At 49.6% G+C, this 20,920-nt stretch overlaps 1 protein-coding gene across 1 annotated transcript in view; it reads left to right on the top strand.

Annotated features, from left to right (window-relative positions):
- The window catches only part of CERS3 (ceramide synthase 3), a 64,188-nt gene that overhangs the window by 25,385 nt on the left and 17,883 nt on the right, over nt 1-20,920 (top strand). Inside the window, exons 6-9 of the mRNA XM_062204550.1 lie at nt 2,004-2,096; nt 4,615-4,743; nt 7,918-8,024; nt 16,282-16,435. Coding sequence (XP_062060534.1) covers nt 2,004-2,096; nt 4,615-4,743; nt 7,918-8,024; nt 16,282-16,435 — 483 coding nt within the window. The remainder of the gene's footprint in view (nt 1-2,003; nt 2,097-4,614; nt 4,744-7,917; nt 8,025-16,281; nt 16,436-20,920) is intronic.

Raw genomic sequence — 20,920 nt, 5'->3', positions numbered from 1 at the left:
CAGAGAGAAAGGTCTTTCTCTGGTTCACTACCCAGATGACCACAATGGCTGGAGCTACGCCATTCCAAAGCCAGGAGCCAGGAGCTTCTTCTGGGTCTCCCACATGGGTGCAGGGTCCCAAGGACATGGACCATCTTCTACTGCTTTCCCAGGCCATAGCAGAGAGCTGGACTGGAAGTGGAACAGCTGGATCTCAAACGAACACCCATATGGGATGCTGGAACTTCAGACCAGGGCGTTAACCTGCTGTGCCACAGCGCCAGCCCCATTAATTCTTTTTTTGTGGGTGCCAGTTCTCTACTGGAATTTCCCATCTTCTAATTGATTTTTGAACTTAAAGTCCAAATCTGATGAGTCTCATATCTTCATCACTGTTGGAGCTGTTTTCTTTTTCATTCTTATCTCCTTATGCTTTGATAACCTTCAGTTGAATTAGAGATACTGTATATGAGAAATTATAGATGACCAGAGTAGCATCCTCCTTCTGAGCGAATTTACTTTTATTTCTCTTGGGTGTTAGGGATGGGCCAGTCACCTTTAATTCACAAGTGGGCCAATTCAGTGTGGACCACAGTCTCTGTGAGGGTTGGGGTATTGCCAGCTAATCCATGTTCAGTGGTTTGAACGGAAAGGTGAAGTGTTAGGACTCCTTTGTCTCGGTCACCCTGAAGACCGCCTTGTTTCTGATGCTGTGAGGGTCCCAGAAGCCCTGCGCACCATCGGTTGCACCTGCGTCTCTGCAATCCAGGCTGCATATAAGTTGAAAAATACAGAATCTGTGATACACATAGGGGTGGTTTTCTGTGGATTTATTCTTCTTACGATTAGTAGTACTTCTGAAATAATGGGTGCACTTGAACATGAAGGGTTTGCTCTAATGAGTCCCCTCCCCCCTTTGAGTCTTAACTCTTTGGGTTCTGGATACCTTGATTGCTCTGTGATGCCTTCAAACACTTTTTTTTTTGTCTTTTATCCAGATTTTTAAAAGTTGTTCCCACTATGGGGCCTAAGCTATTACAGGCTTCTTATTCAGAAGAGAGCAGACTCTCTCCTTTTATGACCTGGTGGAGGCTGCCGCGTGGACCAGTGGACCTTTAATGCTATTAGCCTCAGCATTAAAGAATCCAACAGACCTAGCATTATCTCTGCCAAACCCCATCCCATCATCTTCTACCTCCAACTTAGTCTTATCTTGTCAGATGTACCAGTTATCTATTGGTAACAAACCATCCTCAAAACTCCCTGCCTTAAGATAACAACCATTTATTTGCTCAAATTTGAGTTGGCAGTGGGGCTGGGCTCAGCTAAGCGGAGGTTCTGCTCCTGCAGCATCAGCTGAAGTCATTCACATATTTTTTCTTCCTCAGAGGAGGGCTTGTGTCCCTGATGCCTTCCTTCATGTCTTTACCAGTCAGCCCATTGATTGTCTTCTTTGAAGCCCCTCCCCCGGGGTAGCTCAGATTTCTTAACGGTGCTTGGTTTGAAGCCTCTGCCTGCACCACACTTACTTCCATTGGAGTCCCTGCTCAGTGTAAAGGAGACCACACAAGGGCCGACATCAGAACACTCACTGGGAGCATGAAGGTGGCAGTCTCTCCAGCAAGAACAGAATGCCTCCACGTAGCCAAAATAAGCACCCCCACGACCATGCAATTATTAGGGAAGCTTCTAGCTGTAGATACATGTTTTTAGAAGACATTTGTAGAGTCCTTAAGTAGTTGTATACACTTTATTGCTGCTCCTTTAAAGTATACACAGCTGTGGCTATTCATAAACTTCTTAGACAAAAACAGTTAACTTGATTTTGGAATAACTGTCTGCCTTTTTAGAAATAAAATACCTCAAGGTAGTATCTCCAGTTCCTTTTATGAAGGTTGAAATATGAATCACTGTCATTTGATGGAATTCTTGTGTAATACAAATAGGTGTAAGCAGTAGGTCTTGGTGCATTAACCTAAGTTGTTGACAGGGTGGTATTTAAAGTAATGAATTCTTTCCCTCAGCCGCTGCTGCCCTCCCAGTACTGGTACTACACCTTAGAAATGAGTTTTTACTTCTCTCTGCTATTTAGCCTCAGCTCTGACGTCAAGAGGAAGGTAAGCATCTTATTTGCAAAGCTGCTTGATCAGTTTCTTTGAAAATTCACATCCTTCTGCCTAAAATTCCAATTTTTTTTTATTAAACTTTTATTTAATGAATATAAATTTCCAAAGTATAGCTTATGGGTTACAATGGCTTCTCCCCTCCCACAACCTCCCTCCCGCCCGCAACCCTCCCCCCTCCCGCTCCCTTTCCCCTTCCACTCATGTAAAGATTCATTTTCAATTCTCTTTGTATACAGAAGATCAATTTAGTATATATTAGGTAAAGATTTCAACATTTTGCCCATATAGCAATATCAAGTGAAAAAACTACCATTGGATTACTAATTATAGCATTAAATAGCAATGTACAGCACATTAAAGACAGAGATCCTACATAATTTTTTTTTTCAAAATAATTAATTTTCTATGCCATTTCCATTTTAACACCCGGTTGTTTTTTTTTTTTTCATTTCCAATTCTCTTTATATACAGAAGATCACTTCAGTATATAATTAGCAAAGACCTCATCAGTCTACAAGACAAGTATCTGCTAATACTAACTGATAGAATCAAAAAGGGAGAGAAAGATCCAACATGGGAAGTGGGATACACAGCAGACTCATAGGATGGCAGATGTCCTAAACAACACTCCGGCCTCAGAATCAGCCCTCAAGGCATTCAGATCTGGCTGAAGAGCCCATGAGAGTATAGCAGGCATGGAAAGCCAAGATATCATGGAAAAAAAAAAAAAAAGACCTAAATGAAGGATCTCTGTGAGTGAGATCCCAGTGGAAAGAACGGGGCCATCAAAGAAGGAGGTACCCTTCTCCGAAGGGAGGAGAGAACCTCCACTTTGACTATGACCCTATCGGAATAAGACCAAAGTCAGCGAACTCTAAAGGCTTCCATAGCCCTGGCAACTCATGACTAGAGCCTAGGGAGATTACTGACGCCATGAACAGGAGTGTCAAATTGTTAAGTCAGCAACAGGAGTCACTGTGTACTTACACCCCATGCGGGATCTGTCCCTAATGTGTCGTCTAAAGCCAAGTGATGCTATGACTGGTACTGAAACAGTATTTTTAAAATTCCAATTTTTAATGGTGTTTTCAGCTCCAGTGCACTGACTTTTTTGCTCTGTAGAGGACCTTGGGTAGCCTTGTGAGGAAGTCTTGCTCCAGGCTTTATTGCCTTTGCCTTGGTTTCAGGGAGACTGAGTCACAGACATCTACAGTGCCTCCTCTGAGGTCACAGGAGGAGGTGCTTGGGGAACTGTCTGGTTGTCACCAGTTCCCCTTTGCTAGACCATAAAACCAGTCCCGAGACTTCCTCCCACGTCAGCAATGTAGATGAAATCATAAATACTTGTAGTGGATGCTTCATGTTCTGCACCCCACATAGAAGGTTGGTTTGCAACAACATGTGTGTGATGAGTAAAATGAAGTTTAATTCAGTATTAGGGCAAACCAAGTTCAACTAATTGGTGCTTGAGTTGAGTGATGAAGGACATGTCCCCATTACTAAAGGGCACACTGGTCAACTGAACATTTAACAAGAAGACTTAAACTAGGTACAAGAGCACACTGGGAAAGAATGAGGGAGATGCTCTCCACTTCCATGTAACTCGACAATAGCTGCACGTGTAACTGTTACCCACTTCAGTCCAAGAAGGCGTCACAATTTAGTTGTTTGGGTATTTTTCCTCAAAGAAATCTTCACTGGAGGAAAGAAGTGTCAGGATCAAAAGTAATAATACCATTACTGGAAGGGAAGTCGGGGCAGCGAGCGGAGGGAGGTCATGGTAAGCAGTATCTCAGTTTTCGTAACGGTTTTATCACATGTGGACCACTTATTATATCGTTCAGGTTTCCTTTGAAACTTGTATGTAAAGGCATCAGATCATATGTATTTTCTAATTTTTCCCCCAAATAATGAATATGAGACTAACCCATATTAATAAGTGTGGTTGTATTTAACTTACTCTTACTGTTGCATAGTTTTGTAAAGATACTAGTTGTTCATTCTACTATTAAAGATCCTGGGTTTTTTCAAAAAAAAAAAACCTTCGCAGATAAGTAGATTGGTCCTGTATTTCTCCCACATTTATTTCACAGTGGTTGATTTTTCTTTTATCACAGATGGGTGTTACTTGTTCCATCTACATTTATTGTAATGGTTGTGTATATTTTTATTATAACTTCTTTTCTTTTTTGAAATTAGGCAAGGAATAAACATGTGTGTGTCTGTGTGTGTGCATGTGTGTATGCGTGCATGTGTCCAGTTTGGGGCAAGGGAGAGCAAGCACATGTTGGCAATTTGATGACAAGTCTTCAAGCTAAATGACTTCATCAGTAAGGATGATACTTGTCCTAGCCGTCTCGCAAGGATCATGTTTAAGGATGTAAAGTGAAAGCATTTTAGAAATTTCAAACCATACAGATGCACATTGTTGGTGGTGTTATTATGTCTTCCAGCAATTGGGAAATAACTGTGTTTGCTTAATGCCTTCCGTCTCCCCCTGGTTCCATAGGACTTCCTGGCACACGTCATCCACCACCTGGCTGCCATTAGTTTGATGAGCTTCTCGTGGTGTGCTAATTACATCCGCAGCGGGACCCTCGTGATGTTTGTGCACGATGTGGCTGACATTTGGCTGGAGGTACACGTACGCCCTTACAGACCTAGTGACAAGACCAGGTCCTGGGCTCCTGCAGCTGTTCCCAGAAGATGGTCTTGGGGAAATTTAGCCCTGAAAGCATCCCAAGCCCGAGAATGTCTCTAGGTTCCCGGATCCTTCAAGACTGAAAAAGCGAACCCTGTCCGTTTTAATTGTCAAACCTCTTGAGTGGTGCCAGAGAGAGGCTAGTGTTGGGGAGTACAGTGTCAGGGAGCCCACAAATGACAGGTGCGTGTGGATGCCAGGAAGACTGTCAGGAAGATGAGGTGTTTGAAGAATGAACAGATTCTAATCTTTCCAAGGAAAGCCTTGGTTTGTGGTATCAGGGATTTTTAAAGTTGGACAGCACTAATGCCTGAGTTAGCCAGTGAGTGCTCACCTGCTCTAGCCTAGTCTGCTTCTCTAGGGATGTTTTCCTAAATGGCCATCATTTACCAACGGAGAAAGAGGGCTTAGGGTGCTTCCTGAAACAGCAAACATTAGTACAACGGTCTTCCTAAATCCCTCACCCCACTCACATCTCCCACAAAACAGGAGCATCAAAGCCGTGTGTTTCCTTGACATGTGTTTCTTACGTGTCGGTTCCTGTTGACCGCCTGGCTGTGACTGAATGGTCCCTGTCATTGCAGAGTCTTCTGCTGGACTCAGCGGCGGGTCCCGGGACCACTTAGATGTCGTCATTTGTAATGAACCCAGGGAAAGCGATGCTGACCCATTTCACATTCAGGATTGCCCCTTGAGGGGCTAATCATGGAAAATAGGTTGATATGGAAGGAATTAAATTTAATAGAATCTTGCGCCTCTAGACCTGGGTTCAGTGAACTTTTTGGTAGAGGGCCAGGTAGTAAATCTAGTTGTGGACTGCATGTGATTTGCTTTGTTTTTTGGTCTTTTCTTTTTCTTTACACCCCCTTAAAAATGTGAAACCCATTCTTAAGGGCCAGCCCACTTCAGCCTATGGGCCAGGCTGCAATTTTCCAAACCCTGTTCACAAAGTAACCAGAAGTGTTTGAAGCCGTTTCAAAGCATCTGGCCGTGTGCTTCCACCTGGTGTGTAATCAAGATTAGCTCTGTAAATCCCACTCTGAAGGTGGAGCAGATTCAGCGTGCTCAGGGCGGTCAAGGGCTGAGCAGAGGGGGCTTGGGCCGGCGCGTCCATGTGCGGCCGTGAGCGTGGCCGTCTCCGCCGTGCTCACCTCCTCCTCGGATCCTGTCTCAGCGGCCCTGACTGAAGATTACGAGCACATGGGCCTGGCTCCAGAGCTGTGTTCTCGTCTGTTGTTTCTGAGTCCTCTGGTTCCACTGCCTTTGGTGTGTGTCCAAAGCAGAAACAGCTTCCTTGTGCTGGGGAGAGGGTGGGCACTCAGACCCCAATAGACTCTGAGTGGTCACACACACACACACACACACACCATGTCAACATGACACAACTGACTCCCTGAGAGACTTGGACACATCACTTGCTGTTTTGTTTTCTCTCCTCATGTAACCTGAGAAGTCCTATCTGTCCCTTAGAGTACACTGTGGGGTTTAGCTCATTTCTGTTTAAAAATATTCTGAGGTCCTTAGATAACGACAACAATAGCAGAAGCAAAACAGGAGAACCCAGATGTCCAACTTGGGGGCCCTTCACGGCTACACTCTGAGGACAGCTCCTGTTGTTAGTGATCCTGACGCCCAGGTCTTGGTCTAGCTGGAGGCCCCGGAGCAGGGCTGCAACTCCCTCAGCCACCAGGGGTAGCGCCAGCATCGCCTGGGGGCCAGGACGCGCATCGCCCAGCTTCCGGAGCAGTGATTTAGTGTTTGCTCTCTCAGTCAGGGGCTGACTGAACCCACATAGGATACAGCTTCTTCCCCTGTGTAGACCTCTCTTGAGAAGGAGCTGGTTAATCTTTCTTCTTCCTAAAGACAGGTGGTAGACCATTGATTAGCTCCTCAGCATCTACAGCCCTTGCCCCTAGGTGACCTTTTGCCCTCCCCTTGCAGACCCAGCACCCCCACAGTCTCCTCAGTGGTCCCGAGCAAACAAGGGAGGTTGTTGCCTGGTTTCTCATTATCACTCAGGCCAGAGTGTGTGCAGCATCTTTTCTGCCGAGAAAGCTACTTTGCCTCCCCAAGGGGTTCGCGGATTTTCTGTCATTAACATGTGCATCCCTCGCTTCCCATGCTGACCTAGACCCTGACCCTCCACACAGTGACCCAGCTAATTCCAGCGATGCTAAACCTCAGGTCTTGCCCTCACACCTGACTCCCAGCCCTAGGTGTGCTAGCCTTTTGGTCCTCAGCTGAAGCTGTTCAGTTTGCGGTCACTGCCAGCCCCACAGTCTGGTCCCACATCCGCACCTTGTTAGGTTGAGGAATGCAGTGTGAAGCCTTTCTCTGATTCTTGAAGGCCCTGAGCCTCCAGGGTGATGTCATTTCTGAACCCGCCCAGGAACAAGCCGTGGTCCCTTGAGGGATGGTCTGCACCCCAGCAGCTTCACCCACTTCCCTGCCCCCGGCTCCCATCAGAAACTTTCCCTCCCAGCCTTGGGCTCCCTGGGCAATGCAGCAGAGACCTTCCTCAGCTGGCCTCAGATCCACATTCAACATCCGCTTTTGCATTTCTGTGGATCCTACACAGATAATATGAGCAGCACAGTCTGCATAAAGTAGGAGAAATCAGGTGCCCGCTCTTTATTCCAACCAGCACAGGGTTCCACGGTTGCCTCTGATTCCACGTCTCCCATCATCCGCTCTGAAGTGGCCACACTGACTGCAGCGGTCCCAGCCTGGGCCAGGGGCTCACCATTCAGCCTTTTGTTAACAGTGGATGGAGATAGTAAATATGTGCCCTAATAAAGTGCGTCTTAGAACTGTTATGCTAACTTAGCATGAGTTACCGTAGTCATTGTGACGTCCTTTTAGATTATTACGTTACAGAAAATTGCAAACATGACAAGATAAGGAAACTGGTGTGATGGAGCTGTCCAGCATTAGCACTTGTCACTGTGGCCAATCTTGTGCGATCCATCAGCCCATCCACACTTGTCCCTTCCTTGCAGACTGTTTTGAAACTAATCCCAGATACCCTATCATTTAATTTGCACATATTTAATTTTTGAAGTCTGTGCTACTCTCACTTTATCCGCTGAAGTTCTCTTTCTTTGTCCTCAGTCTGCTAAGATGTTTTCCTACGCTGGATGGAACCAAACCTGCAACTGCCTGTTCTTCATCTTCTCCCTGCTGTTCTTTGTCAGCCGCTTCATCGTCTTCCCCTTCTGGTAAGTGGACAGGCGCTGTCCCTGCCTCGGGCGTGCACTCGGGTTGTCTAGCAGGCGTTACCGTCGCCGTTGTCTTTCCTTTCCCTGGTTGGTCGTGCCACCTTCAGTTGGAGGAAAGGAATGTGAGCATTTTTGTAAATAAGTAGAGCAGAATCCTCCAATGTGAAAAAAGTCTCATTTCAGAGGGAGGTGGAGGATTGTGTACCCCAGTAGCTGAGCACCTCCTCGTTTGCAGCTTGTCTGATGAGTGTGCATCTTTCTTTGAGATTGGCGGCTTCCCAGGTACCCAGTGAAGAGTCATTGGCCAATCATCAGGTCTCTAAGAGAGGCCTGTAATTACACCTACTAATGCAATGCCAGACTTCAGATTGGGTCCTTGATGTATCGTAGCTACAGTCTGCACAACAAACCAGGGAGCTGGGTATTATCACTGCCACTTCACAGATGCAGAAACCGATGCTCATCTTGTTCTCAGTAACTGCGAGTCTTAGCAGTGATTAGGGCGTCCTTTTGATATGGATTGACTCAGGTGATTTTGTTTTGCTATGGGCTGGAATGAAGAACTTCTTCTTTTTTAAAGATTTGTTTTATTTATTTGAAAGGCAGCGTTCTAAAGAGAGCACGAGAGAGAGAGAGAGAGAGAGAGAGAGAGAGAGAGAGAGAGAGAATCTTCCATCTACTAGTTCACTTCCCAAATGGTTGCAATGGCTGGGGCTGGGGCTGGGGCTGGGCCAGGCTGAAGCCAGGAGCCAGAGGCTTCTTCCAGGTCTCCCACGTGGGTGCAGGGGCTCAAGAATGTACGCCATCCTCCACTGCTTTCCTGGACACATTAGCAGGGAGCTGAATCAGAAGTAGAGCAGTTGGGACTTGAAGTGGCACCTTTATGGGATGGCAGCATTGCAGGCAGTGGTTTAGCTCATTACACCACAGAGTCGACCTTAGAACCTCTGTTTTGCCTCCTGTGACAGTTATCCCTGGACAAGCATAATGCCATGTGCTGACTGACGGGAGCAGACTTACGGGGAAGGCGTAGCTTTTAGCCAGCTGTAGCAGGGCAAGCCCGGGAGCTCCAGCTTCTCTCTCCAGAGCATTAGTGCTAGCAGAGATCCAAGGATCCAAGAGGGATGGATGGAGTCCCAGATTCCAGGCCTGATTGCTAGGTGGATAGCCAGCACCCTCGATTAGCACCCAGAAAGTCTTACCAGAGAGGCTGGTGAGTGCTGCTCCGGCAGACACCAGCTGCATCCTGTACATTGGCCCCGCTAGGAGCGGAGTGCAGTGGTTCAGTTCACCCGTGCAGGAGGCAGGCCTAGATTCAAGTCCCAGCTGCACACTCCCTTTCTGTGTGATCCTGGTGAGAGCCTCTCTTTTTGTCTCAGTTTTCTCACCTCAAAGTGGAAATAACTGAGCCAGTATACAATAGTCCAGAAGCACGTCTGATACGTAGGAAGGTCTCAGTCAGTGCTACCTAGTATTACTGAAATTGCTAATGAATAGCTCAGAAATTGGAATGTGGTCTAGAATCAAATCAAAGTGCACATCTCAGATACATTTCTTTGTTTGCTAATCCATCTTTTCACTTTGACCAAGCAAGCATGTTTGTAAAGTTATAATGTTGTGTGCTAAGAGGCGTCGCGGGGATGAGCAGTGACTTGTGGACAGCAGCTGGGTAAGGCTTCTCTCCGTGACTTCCATGGGTGAGCCCAGCACTTGCCCAGTGGTGCCCTCATCACCTCCCCAGTGCACTGCGGGTTCCAGGCTCTGTTGCTGTGTCAGAAGCCATCTGAAATCTCCGTGCTTCACACAGCAGTGGGCGGTGGCCCAAGAATAAATATTTTAGGCTTTGAGGGCCACATGTGGCCTTTGTTGCATATTTTCTTTGTTTTGTTTTGTTTTGTTTTACAACCCTTTAAAAAAGTACCAAGCCATACTTGGTTCACAGGCTGTACAGAAACATGGTAGGGGTCAGCTTTTACTCCCAGGCCCTCTTCATAGGTATCTTTCTGAAAGCAACAACATGTATTGTATTGGCTGTTAAGAGCTCTGTGGTTCTGGGATACTTGGCCTTGGCTGGGAGGCTTTCCCTTAGGGATGCAGTGTTGGAATTTTTGTGCATCCTTCCTCAGTCATGGAGCCAAAGTGACACATGGAAGGTGGGCTGGTGGCGACCTCTGCCTGGGCTCTCAGCTGGAACCCCTGCCGATGGCGCCTGCACTTGCCGTGGCCTCCGCTTGAGGCATGGAGGCCACATTGCAGGGCTGAGCATCCCAGGAGGAAGCTAGGCAGAGCCGTATCTCCATTTATAACCCAGCCTCGCAAATCCAACCTCAGATTCTTCACTAGATTCACGGGCCAGAGAGGGAACCTTAGTTTCCATTTCTTGGTAGAAGTGGTTTTAAAGAATTTGCGGATGCATTTAAAACCCACACCCAGGAAGCTGTTGAGGAGCATCTGCTGAGGGTTCTGTGGCACCGTGGCCCTGGCTGCCCTTGGATTCAGCTCGCCTGGACCTCCTGTGACATCTCGCAGGGCAGAAGTCAGCTTAGCCTCAGCCGGCAGCTTTGGCCACTGCGAGGGGCTGGGTGGTTGTGGAGGGAGAGAGCTGCTGCCACACACACTCTCAACCCTAGAACCCTAGAATTAGGAACGCCTTCTCTTGCCAACTTCTCTGGATTTCAAGGAGCTGTAGTTACACATAGCTGGTGTTTTCTCCAGCTCGATACTGAACTCACCACCAGCCCATTGCACAGGTAAGCCAGGACCACTGTTGGTTGTTGTTAAGGAGTTAGATTGTAAACAAACCAGTAAGAGCAGCCTTGACCACAAAGAATTTTTTTATCAGCAAAAATATTTCTGTACTGACGTTGACAGATTCTCAGTGTTTGGAAGGTTGAGGAAAAGCTCACCGAGCCATTGAAAGTTTGGTATCAGCTTCCCGTGGGCCCTGGAAGAAGCACCCCCATGCTGCTGCGCCTGTCAGGAGGGGAGCCTCTTCCGCCATAGTGCAGACTCTAACTGGAATCTTCCTTGTCACGCAGTCCGCTCAGCGCTGCCTAGATGGAAATTTAGTTTCTTTTTTTTTTTTAAGGTTTATTTATTTATTTGAAAGGCAGAGTTACAGAGAGGCAGAGGCAGAGAGAGAGTGAGGTCTCCCATCTGCTGGTTCACTTCTCAGATGGTCTCAATGGCTGGAGCTGCACCGATCCAAAGCCAGGAGCCAGGAGCTTCTTCTAGGTCTCCCACGTGGGTGCAGGGGCCCAAGCACTTGGGCCATCTTCCACTGCTTTCCCAGGCCATAGCAGAGAGCTGGATTGGAAGTGGAGCAGCTGGGACTTGAACCGGCGCCCATATGGGATGCCAGCACTACAGGTGGCAGTTTTACCCACTACGCCACAGCACAGGCCCCCTGGAAATCTAGTTTTTTGCTGTTAGCCCAGCTCCAGCCATCTATCCCAGACTTCTAACTCTGCAGATTCATTTCTCAAGGACATTTTATTCAGTCCAAATTTTTTTGGATTTCGTATTGACCAAGCCACAGGCAGATAATAGGTACAATCAGAAGGTGACTCGGCTGACCTATTTCAGGATTCAGACGTTTTGGAGACGCTGTGAGAGGTGGTTGCACACTAGTTGCTCTGTTCTTTGTGTCAGTGGCTTGGTTGTGTGTTTCGAGGTGAGCTGTCGGGTGGGGACAATGCTAACAGGTTTGTCTGGAAGCCTTGAGGACAGGGGTTTGGACGTACACCTGCCTTTTCCTTTCTTCGGTTTTCCTCTCGCTTGCTTTCCCCCACTGAATCTCCTTTTTGTTTTTATTTTGATTATTATTGCTTTGACATTTACTTGAGAGGAAGAGAGACAGACAGACAGACACAGAGCTTCTGGCCACCAGTTTACTCCTCAAACGTCTGCACGGCCAGGGCCAGGCTGGGGCCAGAGCCAGGAGTCCGGTCTCCCGCTGGATGGCAGGAGCCCAGTCGTCCCAGCCGTCACGGCTGCCTCCCAGGCGTCGCCTGGCGGCGAGGGGGGGTCAGGAGCTGGAGCCAGGAACCCCAGTGTGGACGGGAGTTTCTCAGCCGCTGACTGAACACCTGCTCCACGTGTCCCTTTCACATCCCCGCGCGTGCCTGCTCCTCTCCTTTCCGCCCGCTGTTTCTCAGAGCCTCACTTGGCAGCTTCTCAGCCAGTGTCAACGAGAGTTCGTCTCATTGGGATTCAAGTTGGCGTCAGATGGCTTTCATTGACTTGGATGCTAAACCCCATTTGTTTGCATTTTTATTCAAAATCATTTTACTTGCAGGCTTATGTTTTTCACATTGTATTCCCAACTATTGTTTTCAAACAACGACTTCTGTATTTCCGCATTGTTGGCTATATCTACTTGAACACTATACAGAAACCATCCGAGAACCATCGCCCATGAAGACCTTGCTAAAGATGAGTCCGCTGTTCCCTGGCCTCCGCAGTTTCCCCCGTGAATGACAAGGAGCTGACCTTGTTCAGGCCGACCTGAAGGGAAGGGGCGGGCGCTGGCCTTGCGGCTTTTCCGCCCACAGTGGGGCATCCGTTGCCGCTGCAGTGGGCAGGTGGCGGCAGGGCTCTTGTCTCCTTGCTGACCTCATCAGAGCCGAGTACGGTGAGGAGAGCAGGGGAGGTGATGGCAGCAGGAGAGATCTTTGTGCTGACCCTGACTCACGTGTTGGGAGATGATTAATATTGACTTGGGTTTCTTGGATGTTGCAAAAGGAAGAAAATAAAGCACTTCCAGGGGAGGGACTAGCAGACGACAGCCGGCTTCTTGACCTCCGCGGAGCCTATACTTGTGGTCACTTTCTCTGCACACGGGTCCGCAGATTCCAGGTCTCAGTTTTGGTGATCTGGCTGTCACTAGGGCAGGGTAGAACCCTGTGAGGCCCCCACGTGAAAGAGAAATTTGTGGGCACTGAGGCCATATAAATACTTCGGATGGATAACCAAGACAGGAGGTGAACAGTGAGGACAGACCCCACTGAGGGCATCGCCCGGTGCTCTTGGCTGGGCTTCGTCAGTGGGGAGAAAGCTGAGCTCACAGTGGCTGCTTTTCATCCTTGGAAGGCTAGGCCTGGGTCCTGAAGGTCAGCAGAGGGCAGAGCAGGGGTCTGATGGGGCGACGGCCAGCTCACTGCCCAGGCCCTGCCAGCAGAGGCGAGGGGCTGTGCGCTGTGGGAGCTGGGGCCGCTCCCGTGAGCCGCCGCTGCACGGTGTATTTCAGAACCTGACTTTGCAGTTGTACACCTGCTGAAGTAGACAGTGTGGCAGGGTGTGTGCACTGCCATGCTCAGTGCGAGCCCTTGGGGGCGCCTACTCTCACCCCCACACGCGGGGCCTTCTTTATGCTCTTGGAGAGGTATACAGACAGTTACACCAAGGTGTACAGACAGTTACATCAAGCACCTTTTTCAGAGCATGGGCTCTTAGGGTGAGAGACCTTGTTCATAACTTAGTCCAGTTCCTTTATTAATTTAGGAATGATTTCAAGCTTATAGGCCAATTCCACGCATGCTTTATGCCCTTTGCTGTTAGCACTTTGCCCTGGTCACTCTGCCAGCTCTCTTGCTGTCTCTGTTTTCAGCCCAAGTCCTTAGCAGCAGGGAAGGGCTAGGGACAGCAAGCCACTCATGGCCGATGGTAGTCCGAGGAGGAGCTGTACTTCCCAGTTTCTGGGTACCTACTGGGCTGCACTTGCGGTGCTCATCAACTCAGCCCTCTCGTCCCCCCGATGAGGGGGATGTGGGGTTCTCCTCATTTCTCAGAAGAAACGGAGGCTCTGAGAGGTGAGGGAACTTGCTGCAAGTCCCAAGGAGGGGCCTACCCAAGCCTTGCAGCTCCGGAGCCAGGTCAGGGCCTCTCCTCTGCCCAGAGACACAGTGAGCTCAGAGGCGCTCGCACTTCAGGGGCTATTCCTTGCTCTCTGAGGGCTGTGGTGTATGAAGCTGGAGTGTGTCTGTGCAGCCCCCCAGGCTGATGGCCAGGGTTGGTTCCACCCAGGAACAAAGGAACTAAGGTGCAGTGACTTGTGCAGCCTCCAAGGCAAGAAGCTAGCGGTGTCAGGCTTAGCACTCGGCTCTGATGACTGCACCCAGTACAGGGCTTCCCTGTGAAGACAGGCAAAGCTCCCTGTTGCTCTCTCCCACTTTTTTTAAAGTATTTATTTATTTATTTGAAAGAGTTACACAGAGAGAGAAGGAGATGCAGAGAGAGAGAGAGAGAGAGGTCTTCCATCCTCTGGTTCACTCCCTAATTGGCCTCAATGGCCAGAACTGGACTGATCTGAAGCCAGGAGCCAAGAGCTTCGTCCAGGTCTTCCTATATGGGTACAAGATCCCAAGGACATGGACCATCTTCTGCTGCTTTCCCAGGCCATAGCAGAGAGCTGGATCTGAAGTGGGGCAGCCGGCTCTCGAACTGGAGTCCACATGGGATGCCAGCACTGAAAGCGGCGGCTTTACCGGCTACACCATTGCGCCGCCTCCAGCCCTTGCTCTTAACATGAAGGCCAGGCCCCGACCTTCACGTGAAAGCCCACCTGAGATGGCTTTCACGCTCATGGCTCCTCGTACACTGCCCTTCCCTGCCACTCCTCCCCTTAAGCCACACGGTGGTCTTCCAGCTCCTAGAATTGTCCAGGGCATCTCCTGCCAGAAAAGCCCCAAGAGGGCTCCTGGGCCTGGCATGCAAACCCCTCCCACCAGAAGCCACTCTCTTCTGCCTTCCCTTCGGCTTGCAGGAGCAGGGCCGTCGCAGTTGGGTCAGCCCTGCAGAGAGCCCCATGCTTTGCTGTCCTTCCGTGGCCTGAGCGAGCAGCAGCACATGTAGCTGACTGTGCATGTTCTCTGGTAGACTGTGAAAGGAGGCGTTTCTGAGTATGTCTTTGTCAATTTTATCATTGGCAAATCTCCAACAAGGGACCTAGCTAGGGGCAAGTCCGGGGCTGGGTAAGGGAGGACATGGAGATGACTGGGGGTCCTCGCCATTGCCCTTGCCAACGTAACTGCCAGTGAGGGGCCAGTTCACACAAGTGTAACCATTGCTGCCAGGTAAGATGATGTCAGGCCAAACATCCTAGAGCAATTGGAGCCAGAAGTCTCGAAGAAAGTTAGAAATTCAGGGGTGACCAAATAGCACGGGCCTTTTTGGTAGCAATGCGTGGAGCCAGGGGCTGAAATCCAGATGTTGTGATATGGGATGCAGTCATCCCAAGTGGCATCTTTTTTTCGTTTTAAAGGTTTATTTATTTATTTGAGAGGCAGAGTTAGAGAGAGAGCGCGAGCGAGCGAGAGCTCTTCTATCCATTGGTTCACTCCCCCAGATGACCGCAACTGCCAGAGCTGTGCCGACCCGCAGCCAGGAGCCAGGAGCTTCCTCCAGGTCTCCCACATAGGTGCAGGGGCCCAAGGACCTGGGCCATCTTCCCCAAATGACCTCTTAAAAATTGCATTAAATACCCACTCCCTGGAAGCCTCTTTTATGTGGAAATTTTACTTCTGTAGAATTCTCCATTCACCTTTTTTAAAAAGATTTATTTATTTATTTGAAAGTCAGAGTTACATAGAGAAGGAGAGGCAGGGAGAGAGAGGTCTTCAGTCCGCAACAGCCGGAGCTGAGCCTATCCAAAGCCAGGAGCTTCTTCCGGGTCTCCCGTGCAGGTGCAAGGGCCCAAGGACGTGGGCCATCTCTACTGCCTTCCCAGAGCACAGCAGAGAGCTGCATTGGAGGAGCAGCCGGGACTCGAACTGGTGCCCATGGGATGCTGGCGCTGCAGGCGGTGGCTTAACCCTCTACGCCACAGCACCGGCCCCTCCATTCACCTTTAATTCCAAATAAATGTGATTATGTCGTGGAGCAGTGATAACCGCATGTAAATTGATTCTTCAGTTCCTGCCTCTTACCACACCCACAAGCTGCGTGGAGGTTTAGTGTGTGCTTCCCGTGTGCCCCGAGGAAGCTGAGGCACAGAAACGCTCACGCGTGCAGAGGGCAGCAAGACTGCCTTCTCCTTCCCTTCCTCCTGCAGCCCGATTCTGCTGGATTTGTTGCTTGCCAGTGATGTGATTAAAGATAATACTACCCTGTTTTTTTATCTTGTGAATTTTCTGGATGTTTTCTGTCTCATTAGTAAATGAAATAACTGTTGTGTGCTTTGGGAGAGGAAAGACTTGTTTCTCACTGGCAGTTTGCAAGTGCTTTGGCTCTGAGACGATTCTGCTGTTTGTGCTTCCAGGATTCTGTACTGCACGCTGGTTATCCCCATGCACTACCTCAAGCCTTTCTTCTCCTACGTCTTCCTCAACCTGCAGCTCGTGCTCCTGCAGGCTCTTCACCTCTACTGGGGCTACTTCATCCTGAAGATGCTCAGGAGATGCATATTCACGAAGGTAAGGCCCGCCAGCCACCGCTCTCCCCGCGTAGCCTTGCGCGGCCACACACAGAGTGAGACGCAGGCCGTGTGGCGCTCATCTCCATCCTCATTCTCACCGGGAAGCATCCTCACCCCTGGATGATGGCAAAATGGAGGCGGTGTGAGGTTCTGGTCTTGAGTCTGGTTTTCGACTTTGCTTCCACAACAGACACACGTCGGATGCAGGCACACTTTGGGGAACAGCTCACCCTGTGGGCAGTTATCAGGGGTGCTCACTGAGTTAACGGGCAGATCGCGGACCACGCCCGTGCCAAACAGAGGTTCTGCAGGCTTACGACAGAGAAGTGATTGAGGAGAAAGTGACCCGGGGAGTTACGGGAGGCTTTGTGGAGCAGTAGAGCTTGTGTCCAGCCTTTAAGGCAAGTTTCAACATCAGGTCCTTCTCCTTGTTTCCTTGAAACCGTGTACCTCTCCAGGGGCAGGGCGCGCTGGCCCGCTGTCAGTGCTGCCGCTGTGTGTAACACGGCGTCACTTCTCCTGGGATGGTGACCCGGCTGTGGCAGGTGTTCTGCCAAGTAGTCTGATCAGCTCTGATTAATTCATTTCCCGCTGTAGCAAGCATGTCTCAAAGATCACTGAAGAGTTGACAGATTAAATGGGTGTTGTGAGGCTGACCTCTGGGTTCCCGCTTGGCTCCTCTATCTAGAAGCCAGGCTGCATCCGGATTGATTTTAAAGGAGACCAAATTCTGAACTTTCTCTTTTAAACTGAAGTCCTGATGTGAGCTTGCTACCTTGAGAGTTGACTCTCTCCCTTAAGGTTGGAGTATCAAGAAGAAAGCTTTCATTAAATCAGGTTCTAATTCATAAAAATTCAAACTAGTGTTTTCTTCATCTCTGAAAAAGTTATTTTACATCCAAATGACTGATAAGAGGTGAAGTCACTGAGCTGAAGAGGTTGAGCCGTTGGACAGTTCCCACATCCCCAGCTGGCAGGAGGGCAGGGCCCTGAGCTGCGCCTGTCACTCCACGGGCTCAGGGCTTTCTGGGGATCCTGTCCCTGGGGGAAGCTGTTCCTTCCTTCTCTGGTGAGTGACAGTAATGACAGGCCTGGACGTGATCCAAGGCGAGGGCTGCCTGGAAAACAGGAGACACCCGTGCTGCCTTCAGTGGGATTTTCCAATTTCTGATCTCTCAAGAGTCACGCCAGGCCTGATTAGGAGCTCAGCAGCTTGGAGAGCTTGGACAGGAAGCCCCGGCCTCTCACGCTGTCCTGGGGAAAAGCTGTTTCCAATTGCAGTTGCTGTGACGTCAGTCAGCTCGCATGTGCACTCTCTATTCCACAGCAGTGGCAAAACTGGCTGTGAAATCGGCTTATTCCTCCAAAGCCATAAAGCTGCCTTTGAAAGAATGGCGTGGAAGGCAGAGTTGAATTGCAAGGGGAGCAGAGGCACAGAGGCAGGGGCTGAATTCTTCGAGGAACAAGTTACAGATCAGCTCTCAGTTCTCTGCAAGACATGTGACGCCCACTGCGACCCCGGTTGTTACTGAGGTGACCAGCTCTTGAGTACTGTCTGAAAAACAGAGCGGAAGAAGGTCACAGGCTGTCCTACGAGGCTGGGATTTTGTGCCTTCAGTTCCTTACATGCGCAGCACCTCAGTAAGTCACTGCATATGCAAATGAATAAGTAATGTGCGTAAGCACTGCTCAGAGTGGGAAGTCACAAAACAGGTGATTCCTCAGTGTTGGTCTCCATGAGTTTGCATAGCAGATTGAAAAGAAAAAAAGATTATATTTCTTAAAAACGGCATTTTTTGTAATAGCCACACTTTAGCTTTCCCTTAAAAAAATTAGGGTCAGTGCATACATGTGATACATGAGGTCCTTCGGCCACGGCTTTTGTTCTTGGAGACCTTCCAGTACAACACCACCGTAACTTTAGGACGCTGACAAATACCGACTTGACTTAGCAGGCGTCTGCTGCTTGAGAACACGGCTCAGCACGGAAGCGTATCTGATTTCTGTAGAATGGGTGACTTCGTGATGAACCGGGAGCCCCCGCAGCACAGCAGAGCCACGCACGACAGGCAGACCGCTCGTCTTGCTCTCTGCAAAGCTGAGACGTCTGTGTCGAGCGGAAGTTAGAAGGGACAGGGGTGCTTTTGTTTAATCTTACTAGAGAGACTTGACTGTACGTAAGCTTTTCTGTCCTTCTTTACAAATACACGCTGGGTCCTGGCCAGCTCCAGCATGTGGCCGTGACACCATACTGGTGACCAGCCAGGACGTGCCGGGGGAGCTGCCGCCGGGAGCCGGCCCAGCCATCTGCAGCTCAACAGGCAGCATCTTTGAGCTTCTCAGAAGGACACTTGACACACACTGCCTGTTAGTTAAGGAAAGGAACAGGCCAATGAACACGAGGAGACAGGCCTGCCCAAGTCCGCACAGCGAGTTCACGGGAAAGCCAAGAGAAGTGCGAGTCTCTTCACTTTCACTGCGTTGCCTTTCTATTATTCTTAGTTGACTTAAAGGCAGAAAACGAATTTAAAACAGTAGTATGAAGGAAAAAACAGTATAAACACATAGAATAATCAAGCTAACGGATTAAAATGCAGCACAAGCCTTTACTTTGTGGATTTTTTAAAAAAACATAAGAAGATATTTGGTTGAATGTTTAGTGAATCTCAGATAGCTTCCCAGAGCAGCAGCTGGATAGTGAGCGTGTGGACTCAGACCTTAGCTTCCCCACGTGCTGGCTGTGACCTTGGGTATGTGACCTCTGTCAGCTCAGTGCCCTCCTGTGTAGAACGGGGTTGCCCTTGGGCCAGTGCGGGGCACTTGGGGAGCCCGTGATAAGCATCGGCTCCTTGTTCATTGTCACCGGAGTACGTAAGCAGGTCTTTGTCCCAAGTCACCAAACACCTGTGACGAGCTGCCCGGCAGGTGACTTGCCGCTCAGAGGGGTGGCAGCAACTGTGCGGACTGAGGGTCCCCACAGTCCTTTCTGCTGCTTCCTCGCAGATGTGAGCGCACGGGGCGGAGACACAAACCTGACGCAGCATTTTGTCGGGAGGGGATGTGGGGCTAGATGCTGCACTTGACCGAACAAGACTTCAGAAAAACAGCACAGAGAGTGACACCTGAGATGCGGCATTTTTAAAACACTGTCAGTTGATATGTGTGTTTCTGAATTTTACTCAAGAAACAGCAGTGGAGTTGTGAACTTGTGATAAGGAGAACTGTACTAAGTTGCTCGGCCGAGCAGATGTCGAACTTGAATATCCTTCCACCCTATACATTCCGCAGGAATGGAGTTCCCACGGACCTTTAGAACTGGAAGGGGCCTCTGTGGGCCCTGTAACCCTGGCTGCTGTGTGGCAGTTGACTGAGCTCTGCCTGCGAGTCTCATGGCACTGTGCACGCAGCTCTCCGATGTGGAGATGGGAGCAAGTGAGGAGGTGACGTGGCTGTCACCCTGCGTGGCACTCACGCCCACAAAGCCTGAGGCTCCAAGGCCCTGCTGCTCTGCATTGCTCTCATGGGTCCCCTAAGTTTGTGTCTGTGAACGTGCATCTTCAAAACAGGCGACGTGGATGTGTGCACATCCTTTATGTGTTTCCGGTGTGCCCACTGTGGCTTGTACTCCGTACTCATGCATTTCACTATTGCATCTTTGACTTTGTCCAGTTCTCTTTGTTCTCATTGTTTGGTGAGGAATTGTTGGGTTCATCCCACCTCTTCACAGAGGGCATGATGAAAAAGCTTGTGGGCGGTGTCACCATTAGGGCCTGTCTGGCTTGAAGCGATCAGAAACCCAAGTGTTTATAAACCTGAAAGGGTGGAGTTGTTTAGAGAACAGAGTTGAATAGGCAGCCATCTGGTGGCTCCAGGGTAATAAAAGCAAGGAAGTGTGTTGTAGGAGGCAGGGCCCCCATGCTGTCTCCTACCTCTCCCACCCCCAGAGAAGTCCTGTTGCTTTGTTGTTGGCCAGGAGGCCTCTGAGCTAGGTGCACGGCACAACAGAGGCACGGAGAGCCGCGTGTTCACCCCTCGAGGTGGGAACAGCACAGAGCCGAAAGGAAGGGTCTGTCTGCGGGGGAGTCCGGGGTCTGGGGGAGTCGGGATGGCAGCCCGTGGAGTGACTGGTGGTCAGGTGCCTTTTCTCTGCCCCAGCGTGACATACTCCCAGTGTCTTCTTCTCATAGGGTGTTCGGCATCTCTTTGGAAGCTGTTTGGAAGTCTCCCATTGTGGTTTTCCAAAATGGTTCCTCTTTCTCTTGGGACAGTCCTCACGCTGATCACCTTCCAACACCACTGCATCTCTCGCTGCTGCTGGCAGCACCCAGGTGCCCTTCCACATCTTTTGTTTTTCCGAGGATTTATTTATTTATTTGAAAGAGTTACAGAGAAAGGAGGGAGAGAGACAAAGAGAAAGAGACAGAGACAGACACAGACACAGACCTTCCACCTACTGGTTCACTCCCTAAGTGGCCACAATAGT

This window comes from Lepus europaeus, chromosome 11, assembly GCF_033115175.1.
Source record: "Lepus europaeus isolate LE1 chromosome 11, mLepTim1.pri, whole genome shotgun sequence".
NCBI lineage: Eukaryota > Metazoa > Chordata > Mammalia > Lagomorpha > Leporidae > Lepus > Lepus europaeus.
This window is presented reverse-complemented; position numbering and strand designations above follow the sequence as displayed.